Raw genomic sequence first — 20,497 nt, 5'->3', positions numbered from 1 at the left:
GGGGGCGTAGAAGGGTGGACCGGAGGCCCGGTGATCCGTAAGAGGCTATATGGTCGAGGTATGGGGGCTCAGCTTTCCACGGAGGAGGCACAAAGCGGGCACATCCTATCACACTCTGTGGACTGCGGCCGATGCTACGCGCGACTTCGCCATTATAGCTTTGTGCAACAGATAAGGGCTGGCGGGAGTTTGGTGCGGGTGGGCAAAGGTAGCGCCCTCGTAAAAGGCCTGATAGGGCTATATGGGGCCGTAGGGGCCAAACTAGAACGGGCCATGGAGTTCCAAAGGGGACCATAGGGGACCATGTTACAGCGTACTGTACTTTTACATAAAATATTGCTCATCCGCAATCAACCAATCCAAAATATGATTTTTTGTATTTCTGAAAAAAAAATTCTAAAAATCCTTAAAGTTCTACAACACCAACAATACTTCCAATTAGTGTTTGAGATTGCAAGTGATATGTCAAAAAAAAACTTGACTAACAAATTTGAAAAAAAAAATTGGAAAAAAACACAATCTAATTTCCTTGTTTTCAATTTGAAAAAAAACTCTGAAATTATGGGAAAAAATATGCTTCCAAATTAATGTCAGAACTTTGGAATTCACAAGAAATATGGATTATTCACGTTCAATTTGGAACGAAAATCCTATTTTTTATAATACTATCAAGCGAGTTTTTGCTTTTTCGATAGCTATAATTTTTCCATTCACTCATTATTGTGTGCTCACGAAGTCTCCGAAAAGTTTCGGGTTTTTGAAATGGATCATTTATTTTCATTGCTGTTGGTGAGTTTCTGGGAGCAGCCGGCATTTGGTTGGTTACGATGAATAGCGTTTTTGGCGCTGCCCTTGAAATGTCGGCTGCTCTACAGTCTAGTGGTACTGGAGCCAACATCAATGTTAGCAACCGACATTTGGAGGGAGGTGTTAAAGTAGGTAGATTCGGTGTTTTGGCGCCTCCAACGAAATGTCGGCTGCTCAACAATATATGAATGTCAATTTTAGCAGCGGACAGTTGATGAGTAACCGTGATATAGGCCGTGGTCGTTGTCCGACTTGTGAAATGTCGGCTGCTCTTAAACATTGCGTTAATTGAAGACAATCCTAATGTTTTTAGGAGTAGCCGACATTCGGCGGGAGGCCGTGAACTAGGCAGAAATCGATATGAGGCATCATCCGTCGGCTGCTCTAAAGCATCGCGTTAATTAAAGACAATATTAATTTTGCCAGTGGCAGTGGACATTTGACGGGTGGTGAACTAGGCAGAGGTCGGTGTGAGACACCACCCGTAAGATGTCGGTTGCTCAATAACATCTCCATGCCGGACCATTTGCGTTTTTTCAGCGTCACCTGTGAGTGGCTCAATAACGCGTTTCTTATCGATATCATGACATTCCAACCTTCCGTACTGATTCGAGTGGACGGATTCCTAAACTCCCTGATAGATCCTGCAGTGCTCTTCCTTATCAGCTCCTGCACTGAAGACTGTAACTGCATAGAACATATTTCTGTTTTAAAAATCTAACGAAAATTCCAGTAGCACGTACATCTGCCCTTCTCTTGTTCACAAGCCGGTTGTTTATGATTTTCAACATGTACCGGTCTAATTTTTCTTGGACACGATATTTTGGCGAAGGTCTTGTCTATACATTGGTTGCTGTAATCGGACTTTGGACAATACCAATGACTTTTTGGTGCCTACCCGATCAGTATACTGAGAAATTTAGGATTGTTTATGTACGACTTGACCTTAAAGTTGAATATTAATAGTGCAAAATGATTTCAGAACGCGAAGTTCTATCCCGACGGCTTGTGGGATTCAACTGTTGTAGTGACGAGTGGGAGTGATTTGGAAAGTGAACGTTTTGTTTCTATTATCACAATTTTGAATTCAATAATTGTCGGAATACTGATATTTGCTTCATCGAAAGCTGCTTTTTATTTTCTAGAAAAGCGAATGGAAGTGGAAAACGAGTCTGAAGCTACAAGGAGAATGCATCAGAAATTCAATCAGCGGACCATTTTTCAGGTAACCAGCCTAGTCTTTTCTCATGCCTACCTGCCTACCGCCTTGGCATAGGTGTCAAGAAAGGAGGCATCCGTTCTACGGATAGACAAATATCATAGTACTCACAAACGTTAAACTTTCCAGGCAATTCTCTACCTATCCTTCATGTGCATTCCAATTTCCATGCTCTACCTCACCATTCTCCTCGACGTCAAAATCAAAGGGCTCACATATTTCATTGATTTTTCTATTGAAAATCACCCGGTGGCATGTATCATTTCTTTATTTCTATATTATGATCCATATCAGAATTACTTGTTGAAAGTTGTTCGATATAAGCCAAGACGTAGGAAAAATAAAAGTTCTACCATTGCTGCCCTTACTTGATTTCTATGTTTTTTTTTTGTGAAAAATGAAGTTTTTCATTACATAGCCAAGCGACTTTTCTGATTTCAAAGAAATACATTTTATTAGAAAATTTGAGCAGCCGACAAAATTTGAGGTTGATGTGTGAGGGGAGGGATGCCATAGAGCAACCGTAGAGAAGCCGAAGAGGAACCATAAAAGGGGTTGTAAAGTGGATCGTAGGGAACTGTATTAGGGACCTTATGGTGGGTCGAAGGGGAGACCGTTGGGGGACCGAATAAAGAAGGCCGTAACAGACTGTAAAGAGGACCGTTGGGGGTGACAATAGGGAGTACGTTAGGAGGGCATAGGATTAAACCGTAGGGAGCCGTAAAGGCGACCAAAACATCGGTTGTAAAGTGGGCTGTTGAGGGGGCGTAGGGGAAGACGTTGGGGGAGGGCGTAGGGGAAGACGTAAAGACGACCGCATAAAGAAGGCCGTAACAGACCGTAGGGGGGACTGTAAAGAGGACCGTTGGGGGTGACAATAAGGAGACCGTAAGGGGATCATAAAATCGGCTGTAAAGAGAACCGTGGGGGGGAGGGTGGGGGAGGGCGTTAAGGGACCGCAGAGAGAAGGTCGTAACATATCGTAGGGGACTGTATAGGGACCGTTGGGAATTACAATAGGGAGTACGTTAGGAGGGCATAGGATTGAACCAGAGGGAGACCGTAAGGGGGCCATAAAATCGGCTGTAGAGAAAACCGTAGGGGGGTGGCGTAGGAGAGGCCGTTACGGGACCGCAGAGAGAGGCCGTAAAAGACCGTCGGAGGAACGCAAAGGGGACCTATGAAGGTGACAATGGGGAGAACGTCAGGGGGCCATTGAATTGAACCAGAGGAAGACCGTAAGGGGGCCATAAAATCGGCTGGAAAAGGGACCGAATGGAAGGTGGGGGCTTAGGGAAGACCGTTACGGGTCCACAGAGAGAAGGCCATAAAAGTCCTTCGGGAGACCGCAAAGAGGACCGTTGGGGAGACAGTAGGGAGTAAGTCAGGGGCCATTGGATTGAACTGTAGGGAGACTTTAGGAAGATCATAAAATCGGTTGCAAAGGAGGCCGCAGGGGGGCTAGACGGCTGGTGGGAGTCACAGGAGGAAGATAACTGTAGGGGGAGACCATAAAAGGCTGTAAAGTGGACCTTAAGGGGACTGTATGAGGAACCGTAGTGTGGGCCGTAAGGGGGGCCGTTGGGGGACCGGCGTAGGTGGACTTTGAGGGGAAAACATTCAAATACTAAAAATCAACTTATTTTTGTTATTGAGTTAAATCTTTTTTTTTTTCAAATAAATTTTCCAAGAAAATTGAGTAATACTATTCTCGTTAAATTTTTCAACAATTTTCATGACATGTGATGTTTGTCACTATTATAACTTTTTCTTCATAATTCTATTGGAACAATTTAATAATCCAGGAACAATTCCTGCTAACTTTGTGTGTTCTGGTTTTCTGGGAAATTTTGTTAATCAGACAGGAAAACTAATTTGCATGAGAATGCGAAAACCTAAATCTCCAGTATCAAAAAACTCAAAAATCACCTTTTTTGTTTGTTGTTTCTCACAAGTGTCTCTAAAAAATCCATGAACATTTCACATTCAATTTGGAATGAGAATCCTGTTATCTATGTGGTTGTGAAACGAATTTGGGCGTTACTGGCCGGAATCATTTATCCATTTGCTCATTTTTGTGTGCTTACAAAGTCCCCGAAAAAGTGTGGATACTTGAAATGGGTGGTATACCTGCACTGCTTTTGGTAAGGAGTACGATTTTTCTGACTTTTCACTGAAAAATATTATAATAATTTATTTCAGGATAACTTGTGAATGGCTCTCCGGCTCATTTCTCATCGACATTTTCGACTTCCAGCCATCCGTCACTATCCGAGTCGACGGTTTGCTGAACAACGTATTGGATCCAGTTTTGCTATATACCATCTACATATGCGTTGATTCTTGTGAGCTTTCAACTTTAAGTTTTCAAAAAAAATAATCTGAAAACTGATAGAATTTTAATTTTCAGTATCATCCACGTCCGCTCTAATTCTATTCACCAGTCGCATTTTCATGATAATGAACATGTACCGTCAATATTTGTCGCATTTACGGATTTTCTGCGAGCTCATGATCTACGTGCTAGTGGTCATTTTTGGACTCTGGACGATTCCGACGGCTATTTGGAGCATCCCTGATCAAACATCAGAAAAGCTTAAAATTTCTCAAGTAATCTTAAAGTTTCACAAGTAAGACATAAGTGCTCCCCAACTTCCAGGATGGTCAACCCTACCCGGACTGTCTTTGGGACGACAATGTCGTAGCGGTTTTTGACAGTGGGTCTCAAAGTGAGCACCTCGTATCGATTCTGACAATTTTAAATTGGGTCTCGTGTGGAATAGCGATATTTGTTGCCGCGAAAATTGCATTTTTCCTACTTGCGAAAAGGATGGTGAACGAGTCGAAAGCCACAAGGCGGATGAACAAAAAGTTCAATCAGAGAACTATTCTTCAGGTTAGTAACTTGCGCCCGCACGTGTTGTCTGGCTGTCCCATTATGGTATGATCTACGAAAAATGCGGGATTTTTTCGTCCAAAAAAAATGTGACGTCAGCACGTTCTTAATCATGCAAAATCAGTTGAGAACTTTGCGTCTCTTCTCCCGCATTTTTTGTAGATCAACGTAGATCAAACCGAAATGAGACACTCTGACACCACGTGCGCCCGACGTCTCACGGGACTCGCTTTGCAACGCCAGAGTAAATAGCGACCCCTCAGATGTCGGTCGCAGAAAAACTTCCCTTTATTGCAGGCATTCATCTTTTTATTCTTCTCGTGTGTCCCTTTTACAGTACTGCATCTCACTATAATATTTGGTCTTTACATACCAGGAATCACTTATTTCATAGATATTTTCTCTGAAAATCACCCAACCGCTTGTGTAGTCGCCTTATTTCTGTTTTATGATCCTTATCAGATTTACCTATTCAAAATTATTGGATGGAATCCGAAACATATGTCTAAGACATCAACCAGTGCCACGTTTGTTGTGTTGAGGAATTAGTATTTGAAGAATAAATTTGAATTATTATTGTAACACAAAAGTTTGAACAACTGCAGTTCACACAAAATGGCGGGAAAATATTTTTTGAATTTTTGTGACGTCACAGCGCATTTCCAATAATTGTTTTTCAATTTGAGAGAAAATTTTTGTGAAATGTTTACCATTTATCGAATAAATTTTTGTGTTAATTTTCGTCTTCAATTGCAACTGTTGACCATTTTATGGGCGGGACTTAATTAACCTCGCCTTCTTATCGCTGCGAGACCATGGCAGGAAATTAAAACATTTTTCTGAACAAAAAAATTTTGGCGGGAAATTCAGAGTGTTCTACAAAAAAAGGAAACTTCTAGAATTTTTTTGAAAAAAATAATTTGAAAACTTTTAGAATTGTTTTTTTTGTCAATTTTCTGAATTGACAAAAAACTGAACAAAACAATTATCAGATTTTCCGAAAATCGGGTGCTAAATTGAAAAATAATTATTCGAAATAGGGTGTGACGTCACGAAAATTGAAAAAAAAAACTTTCCCGCCATTTTTATGTGCAGTGGAGCGATGGGACAGTCTGACACCACGTGTTTCCCCTGACCAACCCCAAAACTAAATTTCACGTAAATACAGTAATCTCAATTATTCTACAGTAATCCCATAGTACCCCTGCACATCGATTGTGTTCCCCTACTATCATCATCACAATTCTTCATACCACAAGTCAATTATGCAAAAAAGTTCGACTACACATATGAAGTTCAGCGAAGTCGAAATAACTATTCTCGTTTCCCACTCGCTTCATTCCAAATGTTGTCACCAATTCCGAAATTTGAGCTACTATGTGCTGCTATGTTAGGCTTCGCACAACTCTGCATGAATACTGCATTTGATGCAGAAGCCTTCATTTTGGAGTCTGTTATTCACTCTGTTCATGAGAGGGAACCTGATAGAATTGACCCCTATGCGGGGTATTATGGGTGAGCATTCAAATGTGGACTATTTCTATCAAAGCCCAAATTTTCAGCCAAGCAGTAATTTACGGTTCATTTCTGACCACTTCTCTGTTTACCCCGTCATTGTTGAACATTTGGACTCCGAAAATTCTCCTCGTAATATCATCATTTTGTTTCGCCGCATTTCCATTCGGATTTTTGTTCATCAACTCTTACTATCACTATTTTTCAACGGTGGTTTTGGGAGTTGGAAAGGCCTGTCAGTTTGTTACGCAACTTTATTTTTAAAATTTGAATTTTCTCGTCTTCAACCTTGGATGTACAACCTACCTGACATCCCACTCGACAAGAAGATCCATCGAGTCGAATGTTTCTTTACAATGGGCAATTGGGTGTGGTAGCCTGATACTGGGAGCCATGATTTTGGGCGGAATGACCTGGATTAGTGAAGATAGAGGCTTTGAAAATTTGAAAAACTCAACGGATATAGTGGAACATTCTGGTGGAAGAGTGTTCGATGACTTTGAAATGTAGGAGTTAAGTCTTTTACGCAGGTCTGTAGGTGTTCTAGTGCTTACATGGAAGGTCGTGTTTGATACATAGATTCAGATTTCTGGCGCACACTGCCACCATTCTGTAGCAGTCTGTCAACTTTCTGCTGCACACTGGCAACTTTCTGTCGCACTCTGCTGATTTTTAGTCGCAAACTACCAACTTTCTATTGCACATAGCCAGCTTTCTGTTGCAAATTACCAATTTTCTGGCGCACTCTAACAACGTTCTGGCTCATACTGGCAACTTTATGTCGAACACTGTCAATTTTCTGCTGAAAGTTGCTAACTTTCTGTCGCACCTTTTTTAACTTTCTGTAGCAGTCTGTCAATTTTCTGTCACTCATCGCAAGAAAATTGACGAAGGACTCCAGAAGGCGAAGTTGATTTGCGGAGTGATTATGCCATACAATTTTTTCAGTCGTCTCCTCTCCCTTGTCCTCATCGCCGTGTCAATTTTAGCAGTGATTATTGTGTGCCTACTTCCATCGGAAGATGTCGAAAATTGCATAGAAAGTTCTAAAAAGGATGGGAGCGTCATCAAAACTCTCAGTTAGTTACCTTGAGCACTACATAACCACGCAGCTATTCCAGAACTAACCTGCTCGACTCTCATCTCTCCAAAAATCCTTCAAATCGTCCCTCTTTGCTTACTATGCGGCTTCAACGCCTCTTGCTTCATGTCCATCATTCCAACTTCTATGCACTTCAATCAAAATAACTTCAGAATGACCTACATTCCAGCGGTATATGGCCTTGGTGCAGGGGTTGGCGAGGTTTTGAGTGAGTTAACTTTTGAAAATTTTTTGACAACAAAAAATAGTTACAAAGTTTCAGTGGGAATGATTGTTTCCGAGTTGAGCAAAAGAATTCAAGGATTTGGATTGAAGCCGACTATGGTGATAGGATCGGTAATACTGACGGTTTATTGTGCTCTGCTCCATGCTTCAACTCCAATGGAGGCACCTATGAGACCAACGTCGGGGGAACCCATTTGGTTCTATCAGTCGTAAGTTTGCGCGGAAGGATTTTTCTATCCCTAAAAATCATCAGGTGGTATTTTATAAGTCGGTTGGTACAAAATTTTGAACTTTTCATGCTGTCGCATAGTTTTTCTGACCTAACATCAGAAAAAATGCAAATCTTCTCGGCCGTGTCGTTCAGAGAAAAATGCGAACTGTTTATAAAAATTTGAATAAATAACATTCCCGTAAAATGTTCAAAAATCAAAATTTTGGAATACAAAAAATGGGGGAATTTTTTGCCCCAAATTATGTGACATCAGCACGTTTTTAACCATACCAAATCAGTTGAGAACTCTGCGTCTCTTCTCCCGCATTTTTTGTAGATCTACGTAGATCAAACCGAATTGAGACACGACACCACGTGCCCGTCCCACACGATTGCCTTACGGCGGAACCCGCGAAGAGTCGGCGGCAGTTTAGAGGGCATTTAGGGCTGGATTAGTGTGGATGTCCGTGGAAGGCGTACTATGAAAATTTTAATTGAATAATTGAAAAGGAAAATATAGTCAGATAGAAAAATGAGAAAATATAATCATTTTGGTTAATTTTTTTCGAAAGAAGAAACACAACTTTACAAAGATTTTATTCATATGGAGTATATAGAAAAATAAAATTCGATGACATTTTCAAAATCTCAAAAGAAAAAGTAAATTAACCACGTCGAATTTTAGCATTTCCTGCTCGCCCACCTAGAGCACGTCCAGCGGCGTCGCCGAAACCTGGCAGAGCCGAGTCCTTGATTTTTCGAATGTCTTCCCGGAGCCCACGTTTTTCACGAACTATTGGCTGAAATTCTATAAACTTAAAAATCCACTTAAAAATGAAAAAAAACCTCAGCTGAAATGACTGCAATCAGAAAAATAATCGCGAAAATTTGGAGGAGGCAGGTGGTGAACTTCATTTTGGCTTAGGAAGCTGATAAAATTTCTATAGCTCAAATCTTTTTTATATGGGGATTTTCTTGTTGTCCCCACATTTCAAGTATTTACTAGACCGACCTGTTTATCCAAACTGTCCACCTACTGACCATCACGCTGAGAGAAGGTAATTATTTACACAACCGTGATGTCAGCAATTGAGAAAATTTTGAATTTATTCGAAATTTAGGCGTGCGTGCCTACCTACGCCTGTGTAGATTTTTTGAGCTTTCGTTTTGATTGGGAGTTTTGGAGATTGGAGTTGGGGCTTGGTAGGTGATACTGTAGTGGTACTGTAGTGGTACTGTAGGGTTATGGTAGGATTTCTGAAGGGTTACTGTAGTTTGGGAATTTGTGAATTTGTTGGGAATTCACATTCATCGTTGTCAATTCAGTGCGGTGCATTTAGGCACTTTTGCACCTACATGTTTGTGGAAAAAAACTCCAAATTTTTAAATTTCAGATATCCTCTGATCTTCCTCATTGCATTCCTCGCCGGCACCAGTGATTGTTGCTTCAATGGAGTCCGATCAGTGATCTGCGCCCTGGTGATGCCCTCCCGACGCGCCCAGTCATTCTCCGTCTCGAGAATGTACCAGGCGGCTGCATGCGTCATTATCTTCTTCTTCAGCCCAACTATTCCACTTTACATTTACACATTTGGTCTACCTATTTTGGCAGTTTGCTCCACAATCGTGTTTTTCAAAGTGGTAAACTCAACGAATAAAATGGAACGGAAAATGACGACGGAGACGTGGTTGGAGCAGGAACGGAATAGCTCGGAGAGAGAAATTAAAGAAAAATGTTGATTTTAGCTGAATAAAATTTGAACTCCTGTATCATATCAGAAGATTTTAATTTCCCGCAAAAAAATTCCTCAGAGAAGTTGTTTTTTTTTCGCCAATTTTTTATCTCAAAAAAATTAGTATTTTCAGTCAAAAGTTTTCTCCCAGAAAAATTTAACCTCCCACCAAAATATTTACACAAAACATTTGAATTTTCCAACAAAGTTTGAATTTCCCACAAAAATTCATTTATTAAAAATTTATTGTCCCAGTAAGATTTTTTTCTCAGGAAATGTGAATTCCCTGCCAAAAGTTTTCACAGAAAATTTATTGTCGTTTCAACTAGCCTACCAGAATTATCAAAATTTTGCGAATAGATATTCCAACTTTAATTAATATAGAAAACATTTCCTGCTCAAATTAATTTCCCTGATCGTTGTTTGTCAAATTTGAACCTCCTTTTTATGTAAACAAAAACATAAGTAAACATCCCTCTGTAAACACTTAAACTTATTGTTGGTTTGGATATAGAAACGGTACCATACTATCAACATTTTCAGATTTTTGTTATAAAACTGTGTGTAATTTAGATTTTATTAACAAGATATTAATTTGAAAATAAAATCTGATAATCGACTAATGAATAAGGATTCCCTCAATACAACTGGCCATATATTTTTTCGGATTTTTTGTTCAGCTGAGGCAAAATTTATGAGCATTTTTTATAATCAGTTTTTCTTTTTCTGACAATATTATTTTTTGCCTAACATGGAAGTATTTGAGATTTCTCATTTTCTCAAAATTAATTAAATTTTATTAAAACAATTATTAGAAATATATCAAAATTAAAACAATAACAAAAAATGAAACAAATTAGTTTGACTGCTGCACACACGCCATTGATGTAATTGCTCTTGGAAAGGGAGCACCCATAAACTCGACGACATAATTCCAGATCATGTCAGCACTGTTACAGGTCAAAGTTATGGTTACTGATTGCGGTAACCCTCCCATATTTTCCACGGGAGTGGAATTCGGATTGGAATTAAGTTGCATCAAAACATTGTAGCCGGGCATTGCGGTACAAGTGATTTTCATTGTTGAAGTTGTTTCCAGGGAGCCAGTGATTGGAGTTGATGCGAAACTGAAGAAAAAGTTAGACTTTTAATTACTGTCATTCAATCTTCCTTCTTTTAACTTAAACTCACTCCGAATAGGTGACATCGATGAATCTCTGTGGTGTGAGACCATCCCCAATTCCCAGCGTAACTGCAGTAGGAGAACATTGCCTTTCAACTCTATTCGGGATCTGAGCACATGTTACGGTGGTGATGTCCAACGAGGTGGGAACTCCTCCAACATTGGAAACATATTTCCAAATCATATCTGCACTATTGCAGACGGCGTTAATTGTGACCGTTTGTGGAGGGGGATTCCCTGCATTTTCTAGCGGGGTCGTGTTTCCGTCGAGCTCCATTTGCACATTGTAACCGGCGATTCCGGAGCAAGTGATTTTCATGGTGGACACTGAATCCATTGTGCCAGGTGTTGCGGTTGTCATAAAGCTGAAAATTTTTAAATGATTCTCGAAGGTTGCGATGAACCATATAACCCCATATAACTCCAAGCCTCAACTGGAAAGTGGGACAATCCGCGACTGGATTATAGGCCACAGTCCCCGGCTCGGATGAGACCTATTCCGCTACTCACTCTGTATAAGTCACACCAATCTGCACTTCAGGATTCATCCCGTCTCCCATCCCATAGGTGAGTGCCGTCGGAGAGCACGATCTCGTCACAGGTCCGCTCGGATCTTTAATCTGTTGACAAGTGGCCGAAGTCATTGGCACCTTAACAGTTTGACCTGCAACAACCGTAACATAGTTCCAAATAGAGTCTACACTGCTGCATTCCGCGTTGATGGCGACTGTCTGTGGTGGTGGTACCACATCATTTTCAGCAGGTCCCAAACCATTATTAACATCCATGTTGGTAATGTATCCAGCTATAGCTGAACAACTGATTTTCATCGTTGATGTGGTGTCGGTAGAGCCGGCAACAAGCGTGGTCGCGTAACTGGAAACAAAGCAATTAAAGCGACAGAATAAAATGGTATTTGTACTTCGACTTACTCAGAATATCCAACATCAATCATTATTTCAGGAATTTGATTATCTCCTACTCCATACGTTATCGAAGTCGGCAAGCAAGGATTTTCAGCCTGCGTGCATGTTATCGAATTCATGCTTCTACTGATAGTTTGACCTCCGATGGTTGTTACGTAGTACCATACCATATCCACACTACTGCATTCTGCGTTGATTGTAACTGTTTGCGGTGGTGGGACCACATCATTTTCTGTTGGTGTATAGTCATTAATCGTCATGATTGCATGATAATCGGCTATTGCAGAACATCTAACTTTCATAGTTGAAGTGGTGTCGCTTGTTCCAATGATTGGAGTAGCCAGGTAACTGGAATAGTTTGATTTTGAAAGTTATGGGAGCCGTCGAAAAAATCTTACTCGGTATACATCACTGCAAGATTTAGCTGATTATCCCCAACTCCATAGACAAGAGCAGTTGGGGAGCACGTTCTAACTGGATCCACTGGTACATTTGGTGCCTGTAGGCATGTTATCGTAGTCATGAGTCTTCTGATAGTCTGGCCTTGGAAGACTGTAACGTAGTACCATTGCATATCTACACTACTACATTCTGCGTTGACTGTGACGGATGCTGGCTGAGGTGATGCTTGGTTTTCTAGTGGGTCGAATTGATCGATGTGCATTGCTACGTTGTTACCGGGACTTGCCGAGCACCCGATCTGCATTGTGGATATTGAGTCGGAAGTGCCAGCGATTGGTGTGGAAACCAGACTAAAGACAGTTCAGAATCTTTATAGAAAGTTTGAAAAAAGTTTCATACTTGGTTGGGGTGACAGCTACCGACTGACCGTTTGCAGTTCCATAGGTTAGAGTTGTGGGGGAGCATGTTCCTAAAAATTTTATTATGTGTGGGATTTAGTCTTTGATTTCTAAACATGCTAGCAGCAGAAAACCGAACAAAAAAGGCAATTAGTTTTATTGCCCGTTTACGGAAGATTTACATCATACATAGATAAAGAATTCAAAAGGATAAAAATATTATCAAATCTAATGATTTTGCATTGAAACTTCTTGGTTGCGTTGCAGTACCATTAGAGTAAATTTAAATTTTTCGCAGCCGACATAATGCAGGTCATTTTCAAACTCTCAAAATTGAGCCACTTACTCAGAGGTTGAGCTGTACTGCTCGCAACTGGTCCGGTTCCCGGAGAAGTTGCAAAACACGCTTCCACCAAACTTTCTGCAATCAATACTAGAAATAGTAAGCCTGACCGCATGTAATCCGCGAGATTCATTCTGCAAATCAACTTTCGCGGAAGAATAACTAACCGGGAAGGAACGCCATACTTTTTTCATGATCTCAAGATAAAAAGTGGGAGGAGTCGATCAAAACTGCAAGAGATATCTTGGTCATGATAGCCCGTCCGAGTATGTAGATGGCTAGCTGAGAAGAAATGCGCATTGGCAATTTGAATGAGATCATTGCATTTTAATGTGAAAACGAACTTGAACGCAAGAGAATAAGTTCCAGTTGGGTAGGCGGCCCGGGAAAAACATTGAACTTGACCAAAATAGACCTGCCTAAAAAGAGTGTCAGCTTCAAATTTTACAGAAAGTCATCGCTGCATTAAATATGTACTCATGTTTTTAAATGTCATTGGCATTTTGCCAATGTAGAAAGCTTATCCAAATGAAATGAAACTGAATGCAGTAATAGTATGTATTATTCCTTTTCTGAAGTTTTTCCCGAGTGATTCAAAATTCAATTCGAGCTCCAAGCCCTTGTAATCTTGAGACTTTGATGTTTCTCATGGACCAGCTTTGGACCCTTCATAATCGCTCATTCGAGAACAACGTATAATAGAATTATTTATTATTATTATCGTTATTAATTTTATTATCACTAATTAAAATGAATTTAGAAAATTTGTTGACAAAGGACTTCACTCAATGGTTTTTTGACAGGTAGACCTCCAAGTTCTGAGATATAATACCAAATTGAATCTACATTGCTGCACTCTGCGTTGATAGTTACTGTTTGATCGAAACCGTTTTCAATAGCTTCAGCACCATCTACTTGCATGCTAGCAATGAATCCAGCAATGGCCGTGCAACTGATTTTCATTGTGGATATTGTCTCTGTTGCACCATTTGGAGTAGTCATGAAGCTGAAAAAAGTACACGTTGCTGAATATAATGCCTATTTGTGCTTACTCAGAATAACCAACATCAATCTGGAATTGTGGTGTTTGATTATCTCCCACCCCATACGTCAACGATTTTGGTGAGCAGGTACTTTGTGCACAAGTAACCGAATCCATAACTCTTCTGGTACCTCCGACAGTGGACACGTAGTACCAAATCATATCTACACTACTGCACTCTGCGTTGATGGTAACTGTCTGCGGAGGAGGGACCAAGTCGTTCTCCGCAGCTCCTATAGCATTCACTGTCATGACTGCATGATATTTGTCTATGGCTGAACAACTGACTTTCATTGTTGAAGTTGTTTCAATTGTGCCAGCGATCGGTGTAGACATGAAGCTGGAATTTTTTATGTTGAATGAAAATCTAGGCGCGTCTTGTTGAACTGGATACAATCCACAACTGCATTAATGCAATGTTATTTTTCCTATTTTTCAGTAAGGTCACTTTCTCAAGAGCTTTGAGGAGCTTAAAAATTCCTCACGTGGTGTCACGCTGTTACCGGTTTGGTCTACAAAAACGAATTTTCTTGATGAATTGAGAACGGGAAGCTGGTCCAAGCACGGGATATCCCAAATTGCTCCGCCTGGAGCGTGGATGGAGCGCGACTAGATACCTGGTTCACATTTCAGTCACATGATCTTTCCTGGATCCTTCCACACCCGGTCCGCGCTTCTATCGAGTGCTGTCACAGAATTTCTCGAAAACGGTGTGCGCCCGAAGAGGGCGCGATAGGAGCTCGGGCCTGACGCGGCAGAAACGCGGCAGATATTGCAACTAGAGCTTGGACAAGTAGTATTGTCGCACTTTGCTAGAGCTCAATGAGGAGCAAGTTGCCGATTAGTGCTGATTGGACATTTTCAATTTCATTAACAAAATTCTAAATTTCCTGTTGTGCGTTAGCTTTAGTATATTTTGCAAAAATTCCCCACTCACTCAGTTTGCGTAACATCAATCTGCACTTCGGGTTGCTGATTATCTCCCATTCCATAGGTTACCGCCGTTGAAGAGCAAGTTCTTATCGTCGGGTTTTGATTTGGAATTTGTGAGCAAGTGGTGAGTCCCGTCATAGGTATTCTATACGTTTCACCTTGAAGCACTGTAACATAGTTCCAAACAGAATCCACACTGCTGCATTCCGCGGTGATGGTAATTGTTTGAGGTAGTGCGCCGTTTTCATTAGCCTCCAACAGTCCATTATTTAATGCCATGGCAGCAATGTATCCGGCAATAGCCGAGCAAGTGATTTTCATTGAAGATGTGGTTTCGGTGGAGCCAGCTACAGGTGTTGTTACGTAACTGAAAAATTTTCAATTTTCTGGTTTTTGAATTTAAAACTTTGCTAACGCTACTTTCAATTTAGCTCGATTTATCTTACTTACTCAGTATAACTAACATCAATCATTTGCTGAGGTTGGAGGTCATCTCCTACTCCATACGTCAGTGATTTCGCAGAGCATGTACTTTGTGTACAAGATATCGAACTCATACTTTTTTTGACAGTTTCACCATTGACAGTCGTCACGTAGTACCATACCATATCTGCACTGTTACATTCGGCGTTAATAGTGACTGTCTGTGGAGGAGGGGTTGCATCGTTCTCCTGTGCTCCAATATTATCAATGAGCATATTTGCAATGTATTTGTCTTTTGCAGAGCAGCTGACTTTCATAGTTGACGTTGTTTCTAGTGAGCCAGTGACTGGCGTGGACATGAAGCTGGAAAAAATCGGTTTTTTTTTCACATTTTTGATTCAGCGGAGTAGCAAAATTGAATTTAATTCAGTATAAAGCCTTCCAAAAAAATCTAGATTTTTCTAAATTTTTAGTCAAGGTTTTTTTTTTTTCAATAAATTCCGATCATAGATCTCCTGGAATTTCTAAATTAAAAATATTTTTGGACGGTCTCCAAAATTCTGAAATTTCACTAGTCTCCCTTTGGATTTTCACTTGATAGAAAATGAGCCGTAATGGCCAAAATTTTTAAATTTTTCAAAAATTAAAGAAAAGGGCTAATTATGTTTGTTTCTTTTCGTAAACAAATGACCTAGTTTTTAAATTTCTAGAATCTTTTATGTGAAGCACCGTTTGCCAATTTCTTATACAGTTTAACACAAGAAAATTGTAAATTGGTTGTGAAATTATGAAATTATAAATTGGTTGTGAAATTATCAATTTCTAGGCCAACTTTACAAAAAACAATATCTAGAAAATTGATAAACAGTGTTTTTTTCAATCAAATATTGAAGAGAAACGAGGAAAACCCGAATGAATGCTAGAAAACGCAAAAAATGAATCTATTTAGAAACATTTTATAATTTTTTTTTCAAATTTAGATTCGGTCCATTTTCAATCAATTTGAAACTTTTTTCAAAACTCACTCCGAATAATCCACGTCAATAACTTTATCATTGTCCCCAACTCCATAGGTAAGAGCAGTAGGGGAGCACGCTCGTAGAGTTGGTATCTGCTCACATTTTACCGATGTCATGAGTTGTCTGATAGTCTGGCCTTCGGAGACGCCGACGTAGTACCATTGCATATCCACACTACTACATTCAGCGGTAATTGTTACAGATGCTGGTTCAAAAGTTGCAGCGTTCTCTACTGGGTCGAAATTTTCGTCGATTTGCATGGATACGTAGTTGCCAGCATCCGCAGAACATGCTATTTGCATTCTGGATATTGAGTCGGATGTGCCAGCAATAGGTGTGGATACCAGACTGAAAAATTTCAAAATTTTTATAGAAAATTAGAAAAAAAGTTTCTTACTTGGACGGAGTGACAGCAACTTCCTGACCGTTTGCCGTCCCATAGGTTATAGTTGAAGAAGAGCATGTTCCTAGAAATGTTTAAATTTTTCGTCAGGGTTGCCGGAATTGAAAATTTCCGGCAAATTTTTTTTTATTTTTTATTGGAAATTTCAGAATTTCAATTTAAATTGGCAAAATTGTAGGAATTATTTCAATGAATGTTTCTATATCTATTTTGAAAAGTAGGCAAATTCTATGATCTAAAGAAAACGGGAAAAAATTCAAAACAGCACAGTTTTAAGTGTTTCCGTTTTATAAAAAATCCCTCTGAAAACTTTCGGCAAATTCATATCCGGCAAACTACAAACGGCAACATGCCGAAAATGAAAATTTCCGGCAGATCGGCAAACCGGCAATTTGCCAATTTGCCGAGTTGGCCGACAAAAAATTTGCCGAGTGGCCACTCCTGTATTCCGTATTGATCTTCTAAACATGTTTGTATAAAGGCCGCCGTTAGCAAAAAACGGCTTCATCTTTATTGCCCATTTACGGAAGATGTCTATTGTCTACCTGTCGCGAGGAAAGGAATTCGTAGCTTGAATTATTTAATTGAGTAGTTTAAAGATGAAATCTGGGACTTTGCTTTTTCAGACCTAGAATGGCCAAAAACTGTCTTGTTTCTTGGTGGGACTTCTAAATATAATATAGGTAGAAGCTACACACAAAATTATTTTAATATGTTTAAACTTGTTGAGAAGGTTATTTGAAAATGGAAAACCGTTGAAATTTTTCTGAAAAATAAAGCTTCGACATGGACTAGGCTCCAAGATCTTAAAGGTGGAGATGCGCAAAACGAAAAACTAATTAAAAAAATACACACATAGCAATAAAATTACCAAATATCATAGGAAAATATTTTAGAACAACTTTCTAAATTTCATATGATTTTTTTTGAAAATTGGAAAAATCTCAATTTTTTCAACTCTTTTGGAAGTCGTCGACCAAAATTAATTTTGCCTCACACTGTATAATTTTTTCATAAAAAGTGGCAAAAGTAATTGTCACTTTTTGAAGCAGAAGGAAAAGTTTCAAAAATGTTTTGCAAACCACTGCGGTATTCTATTTTCGATATCTTGTTGACAGAAAAATTTATTTTTTAAAATGAGATTTCAAAAACAAAATTAAAAAGAACATATAGTACATAGAAGAAAAATAGCCTTGCATAAAAAAAATCAAAAGGAACATTTTCTAAATTTCAGAAAAAATCTTACTCAAAGGAGGCGTCACAACTGGATCATTTCCAGGTGATGTTGCAAAGCAAGCTTCCACTAAATTTTCTGCAATCAATACTAGGAATAATAAGCCTGACCGTATAAAATCCGCGAAGTTCATTTAGCAAATCAACTCCCGCAAAAGCATAAACGGACGGGGGGAGAAAGGAAGGACGTCTGTTTTATAAGATCTCGAGATCAAAAAGGGAGGAGAATCGAAATTGCAAGAAATATCTTTGCCGTGATAACCCGTATTTCTTAACCGTATGTAGTTAGCTAGCTGAGAAGCAAGTGCGCATTGGCAATTCGAATGGGGATAATTGCATTTGATATGGAAACGAGCGAGAACGCAAAAGATGAAGTTCCAAGCGGAAAAAAAACGCGCGGTAATTTGGTTTCAGTTTCTTCAGAACACCCGAAATCTGGGCATGCAGAGTCTTTTTTGGCTTCAAACGGGGAAATTTAAGTTTTTGTGAAAATGGTTCTTATAAAAAATTTTTTTTAATGTTTTAGAATTTTTTGTTCGTTTTCAAATTTTCTATTACACCCTATTGTTCTATTTTGACTGCTTATATATTAGGTGTCGTTTGTCCTTTTCAACATTTGCTAGCTGACAGAAGATTTGTTATTTAATTTTCTATCGTTTGTAGTTATACAGTACTGCAAAAACCAATCGGAATGAGCACCCGACATTTTGCGGGTAAAATGGTAAAAGTTTTTTTAGGTACTCGGTAGGCGTCTGCGCACTTTCTGCGCACATTCTGCGCCGATTAATTTCTTTTCTATTAATCGGCGCAGATTGTGCGCAGAATCGGCGCAGAATGTGCGTTGAATCGGCGCAAAATGCAGCGCAGCTGAAAAAGGGAACGCCAAAACGCAATGTGCGCAGAATCGGCGCAATTGCTGGATGATTGTGTAACGCTGCCCCACTCGCTCAGTGTGTTCATGTCCTTGGTGTGAATTGAACCTTCGATTGATTTCCCTGAATGAGTTTTCTTACCTGTTGAGCCATCCCGCGCGCGTTCTTATAATCATACAACCATCTATTTATGTGAGAATAGGCGAAATGCAGTGTGAAACCGCAAACAAGCTAATTTTAGAAACATATGTCTCACACACAATGTTTTCATTGATGCCTCATTGAGGTGACAAACAGAGATAACTTGAAATTAGATAACTTGAAAGATGGATTGAAATATTTTAAGCTAGAGCAAAATTGAGTTAATTAGGTAAGCTAAGTTTTTCATACAACAATCCGTTTTAACAACTACTAACGTACTGAGATTTTTTTTGAACTGTGTTAATCCATTTTCGTTCAACATTTAACATGAACTGTGAATTGTAGCAGTAACTTGTAAGATTTCAGCTTGGCAGTGAAAACATGTTTAATAGCGTAAATTGGAACTTTTCTCAGAGAGAAACTGTATTTTTAAACACGATACATGTTTATAAGGGTAATAAAAACTATGTATAATTTAAATATATATTTCCAAGAGTTATATTTCATTAGGTCAGTTGTTTGTCAACACATCTCTTGCTAATGGTTGACAGCTACATGCATTGTCATATGTTTCTTGATAATACCAGAATGCCTGGTCTGATACAATAATTTGCATTTACAGACGTGTATGTTCTGAATTGAATAGTTTAACTGCCTTACTCTCACTGATGATAACTGAAAGTTTTCATTCAAAATTTACACCCAAGAACCACGTGTGGTTGTCAGATATTCTAATATTATCCAAAAAAAAAAAAGAGACAATATGTGGTTGTAAACCATAGGAGACAATGTGTGGTTGTAAAAAAGAGAGGTATTTACAACCTATTGATCTAAAAATATTACCTTTTGGCATATATATATATTTTAATTATATTTTGTTGTTATTACCCTTTTGCAGCCGTTTTGATAGACATTACAAGTATTTAACTCGTTTAAAAACGTATGTTGTCTTTAGGGAAAGTCTAGCTTTACGTTGGAATGAAATTCAAACCAAATTTCACCAACTCACTTTGCTTTGTCAGATATATTTTTGCTTTTTTAACGCTCACATACATGGAATATGAACAAGAAAGAAAAAACAAAGAGCAATGTGCGCAGAATCGGCGCAGAATGTGCGTGGAATCGGCGCAATATGCAGGGCAGCTGTAAAAAGGAACGACAAAACGCAATGTGCGCAGAATCGGCGCAGAATGTGCGCAGAAAGTGCGCAGACGCTTACCGAGTACTTGTCTCCATATTGCCCGCCCATATTAGGATTAGGATTGGTGTTTTTCTAAGTTTAAAATGAAAATCAATTTTTTGTTTTCGACTAAAATTTTTAACGGAAACGCATGGAAAACTGATTGGAAAATATTTTTGGGGTAGGTGTACTACCTGTTTTACCTTTTTCACATGAAAATGCCAAATTCTTCTCTGTTTTTTTTAACGAATTCCAATAAGGAAGACCAGATGCAACTATGATAAAGTCAGG

The 20,497-nt window shown here is 39.3% G+C and overlaps 6 protein-coding genes and 1 non-coding gene across 10 annotated transcripts; 4 read left to right on the top strand and 3 right to left on the bottom strand.

Moving 5' to 3' along the window:
- Nucleotides 1-616: 616 nt before the first annotated feature.
- Nucleotides 617-2,398, top strand: srh-34 (Serpentine Receptor, class H; the record flags this gene model as incomplete). Of its 2 annotated transcripts, NM_070803.1 has the most annotated exons (5): nt 617-789; nt 1,348-1,490; nt 1,541-1,740; nt 1,790-2,032; nt 2,156-2,398. In NM_070803.1, the coding sequence occupies 5 exons, from the start codon at nt 617-619 to the stop codon at nt 2,396-2,398; spliced, it is 1,002 nt and encodes a 333-aa protein (NP_503204.1). The 2 variants fall into 2 exon arrangements, with proteins under 2 accessions (NP_503204.1, NP_001300153.1); NM_001313224.1 differs by lacking the exon at nt 617-789 and having other exon boundaries at nt 1,391-1,490.
- Nucleotides 2,399-3,997: 1,599 nt separating this feature from the next.
- srh-33 (Serpentine Receptor, class H) lies at nt 3,998-5,471 on the top strand (the record flags this gene model as incomplete). The annotated part of the gene is made up of 5 exons (NM_070802.1): nt 3,998-4,170; nt 4,229-4,371; nt 4,437-4,636; nt 4,686-4,922; nt 5,220-5,471. The coding sequence occupies 5 exons, from the start codon at nt 3,998-4,000 to the stop codon at nt 5,469-5,471; spliced, it is 1,005 nt and encodes a 334-aa protein (NP_503203.1).
- Nucleotides 5,472-6,267: 796 nt separating this feature from the next.
- B0554.7 lies at nt 6,268-10,207 on the top strand (the record flags this gene model as incomplete). 3 transcript variants are annotated; one of them, NM_001313108.3, is made up of 7 exons in its annotated part: nt 6,268-6,437; nt 6,485-6,672; nt 6,718-6,943; nt 7,386-7,516; nt 7,559-7,747; nt 7,802-7,973; nt 9,370-10,207. In NM_001313108.3, the coding sequence occupies 7 exons, from the start codon at nt 6,268-6,270 to the stop codon at nt 9,713-9,715; spliced, it is 1,422 nt and encodes a 473-aa protein (NP_001300037.1). The 3 variants fall into 3 exon arrangements, with proteins under 3 accessions (NP_001300037.1, NP_001300038.1, NP_001300039.1); NM_001313109.3 differs by lacking the exons at nt 6,268-6,437; nt 6,485-6,672; nt 6,718-6,943; nt 7,386-7,516 and having other exon boundaries at nt 7,693-7,747; nt 9,370-9,715; NM_001313110.3 differs by lacking the exons at nt 6,268-6,437; nt 6,485-6,672; nt 6,718-6,943; ... (1 more) ...; nt 7,559-7,747; nt 7,802-7,973 and having other exon boundaries at nt 9,458-9,715.
- On the bottom strand, nt 8,561-8,897 carry B0554.1 (Cecropin-A). The gene is made up of 2 exons (NM_070801.6): nt 8,822-8,897; nt 8,561-8,775 (listed from the first exon to the last, which is right to left on the bottom strand). The coding sequence occupies exons 1-2, from the start codon at nt 8,888-8,890 to the stop codon at nt 8,641-8,643; spliced, it is 204 nt and encodes a 67-aa protein (NP_503202.1). The 5' UTR covers nt 8,891-8,897; the 3' UTR covers nt 8,561-8,640.
- An 81-nt stretch (nt 10,208-10,288) lies between the features above and the next one.
- On the top strand, nt 10,289-10,309 carry 21ur-15502. Its single transcript, NR_068574.1, has one exon.
- A 255-nt stretch (nt 10,310-10,564) lies between these two features.
- B0554.2 (C6 domain-containing protein) lies at nt 10,565-13,093 on the bottom strand (the record flags this gene model as incomplete). The annotated part of the gene is made up of 7 exons (NM_070799.2): nt 10,565-10,835; nt 10,900-11,256; nt 11,402-11,767; nt 11,824-12,165; nt 12,216-12,569; nt 12,619-12,688; nt 12,964-13,093. The coding sequence occupies 7 exons, from the start codon at nt 13,091-13,093 to the stop codon at nt 10,565-10,567; spliced, it is 1,890 nt and encodes a 629-aa protein (NP_503200.2).
- Nucleotides 13,094-13,716: 623 nt separating this feature from the next.
- B0554.4 (C6 domain-containing protein) lies at nt 13,717-18,147 on the bottom strand (the record flags this gene model as incomplete). The annotated part of the gene is made up of 7 exons (NM_070797.2): nt 13,717-13,966; nt 14,013-14,342; nt 14,940-15,302; nt 15,386-15,721; nt 16,384-16,725; nt 16,775-16,844; nt 18,027-18,147. The coding sequence occupies 7 exons, from the start codon at nt 18,145-18,147 to the stop codon at nt 13,717-13,719; spliced, it is 1,812 nt and encodes a 603-aa protein (NP_503198.2).
- Between the last annotated feature and the right edge of the window lie 2,350 nt (nt 18,148-20,497).

Source organism: Caenorhabditis elegans, chromosome V (genome assembly GCF_000002985.6).
Source record: "Caenorhabditis elegans chromosome V".
Lineage (NCBI taxonomy): Eukaryota > Metazoa > Nematoda > Chromadorea > Rhabditida > Rhabditidae > Caenorhabditis > Caenorhabditis elegans.
Note: the sequence above shows the minus strand (reverse complement) of the source record. Positions and strands in the feature narration are given on the sequence as shown.

Coding starts and splice junctions, on each gene's coding strand:
- B0554.1 (NM_070801.6), bottom strand. CDS start 8,890: ATGAAGTTCACCACCTGCCTCCTCCAAATTTTCGCGATTATTTTTCTG. Junction 8,776..8,821: donor TTGCAGTCATTTCAGCTGAG/GTTTTTTTTCAT, acceptor ATAGAATTTCAG/CCAATAGTTCGTGAAAAACG.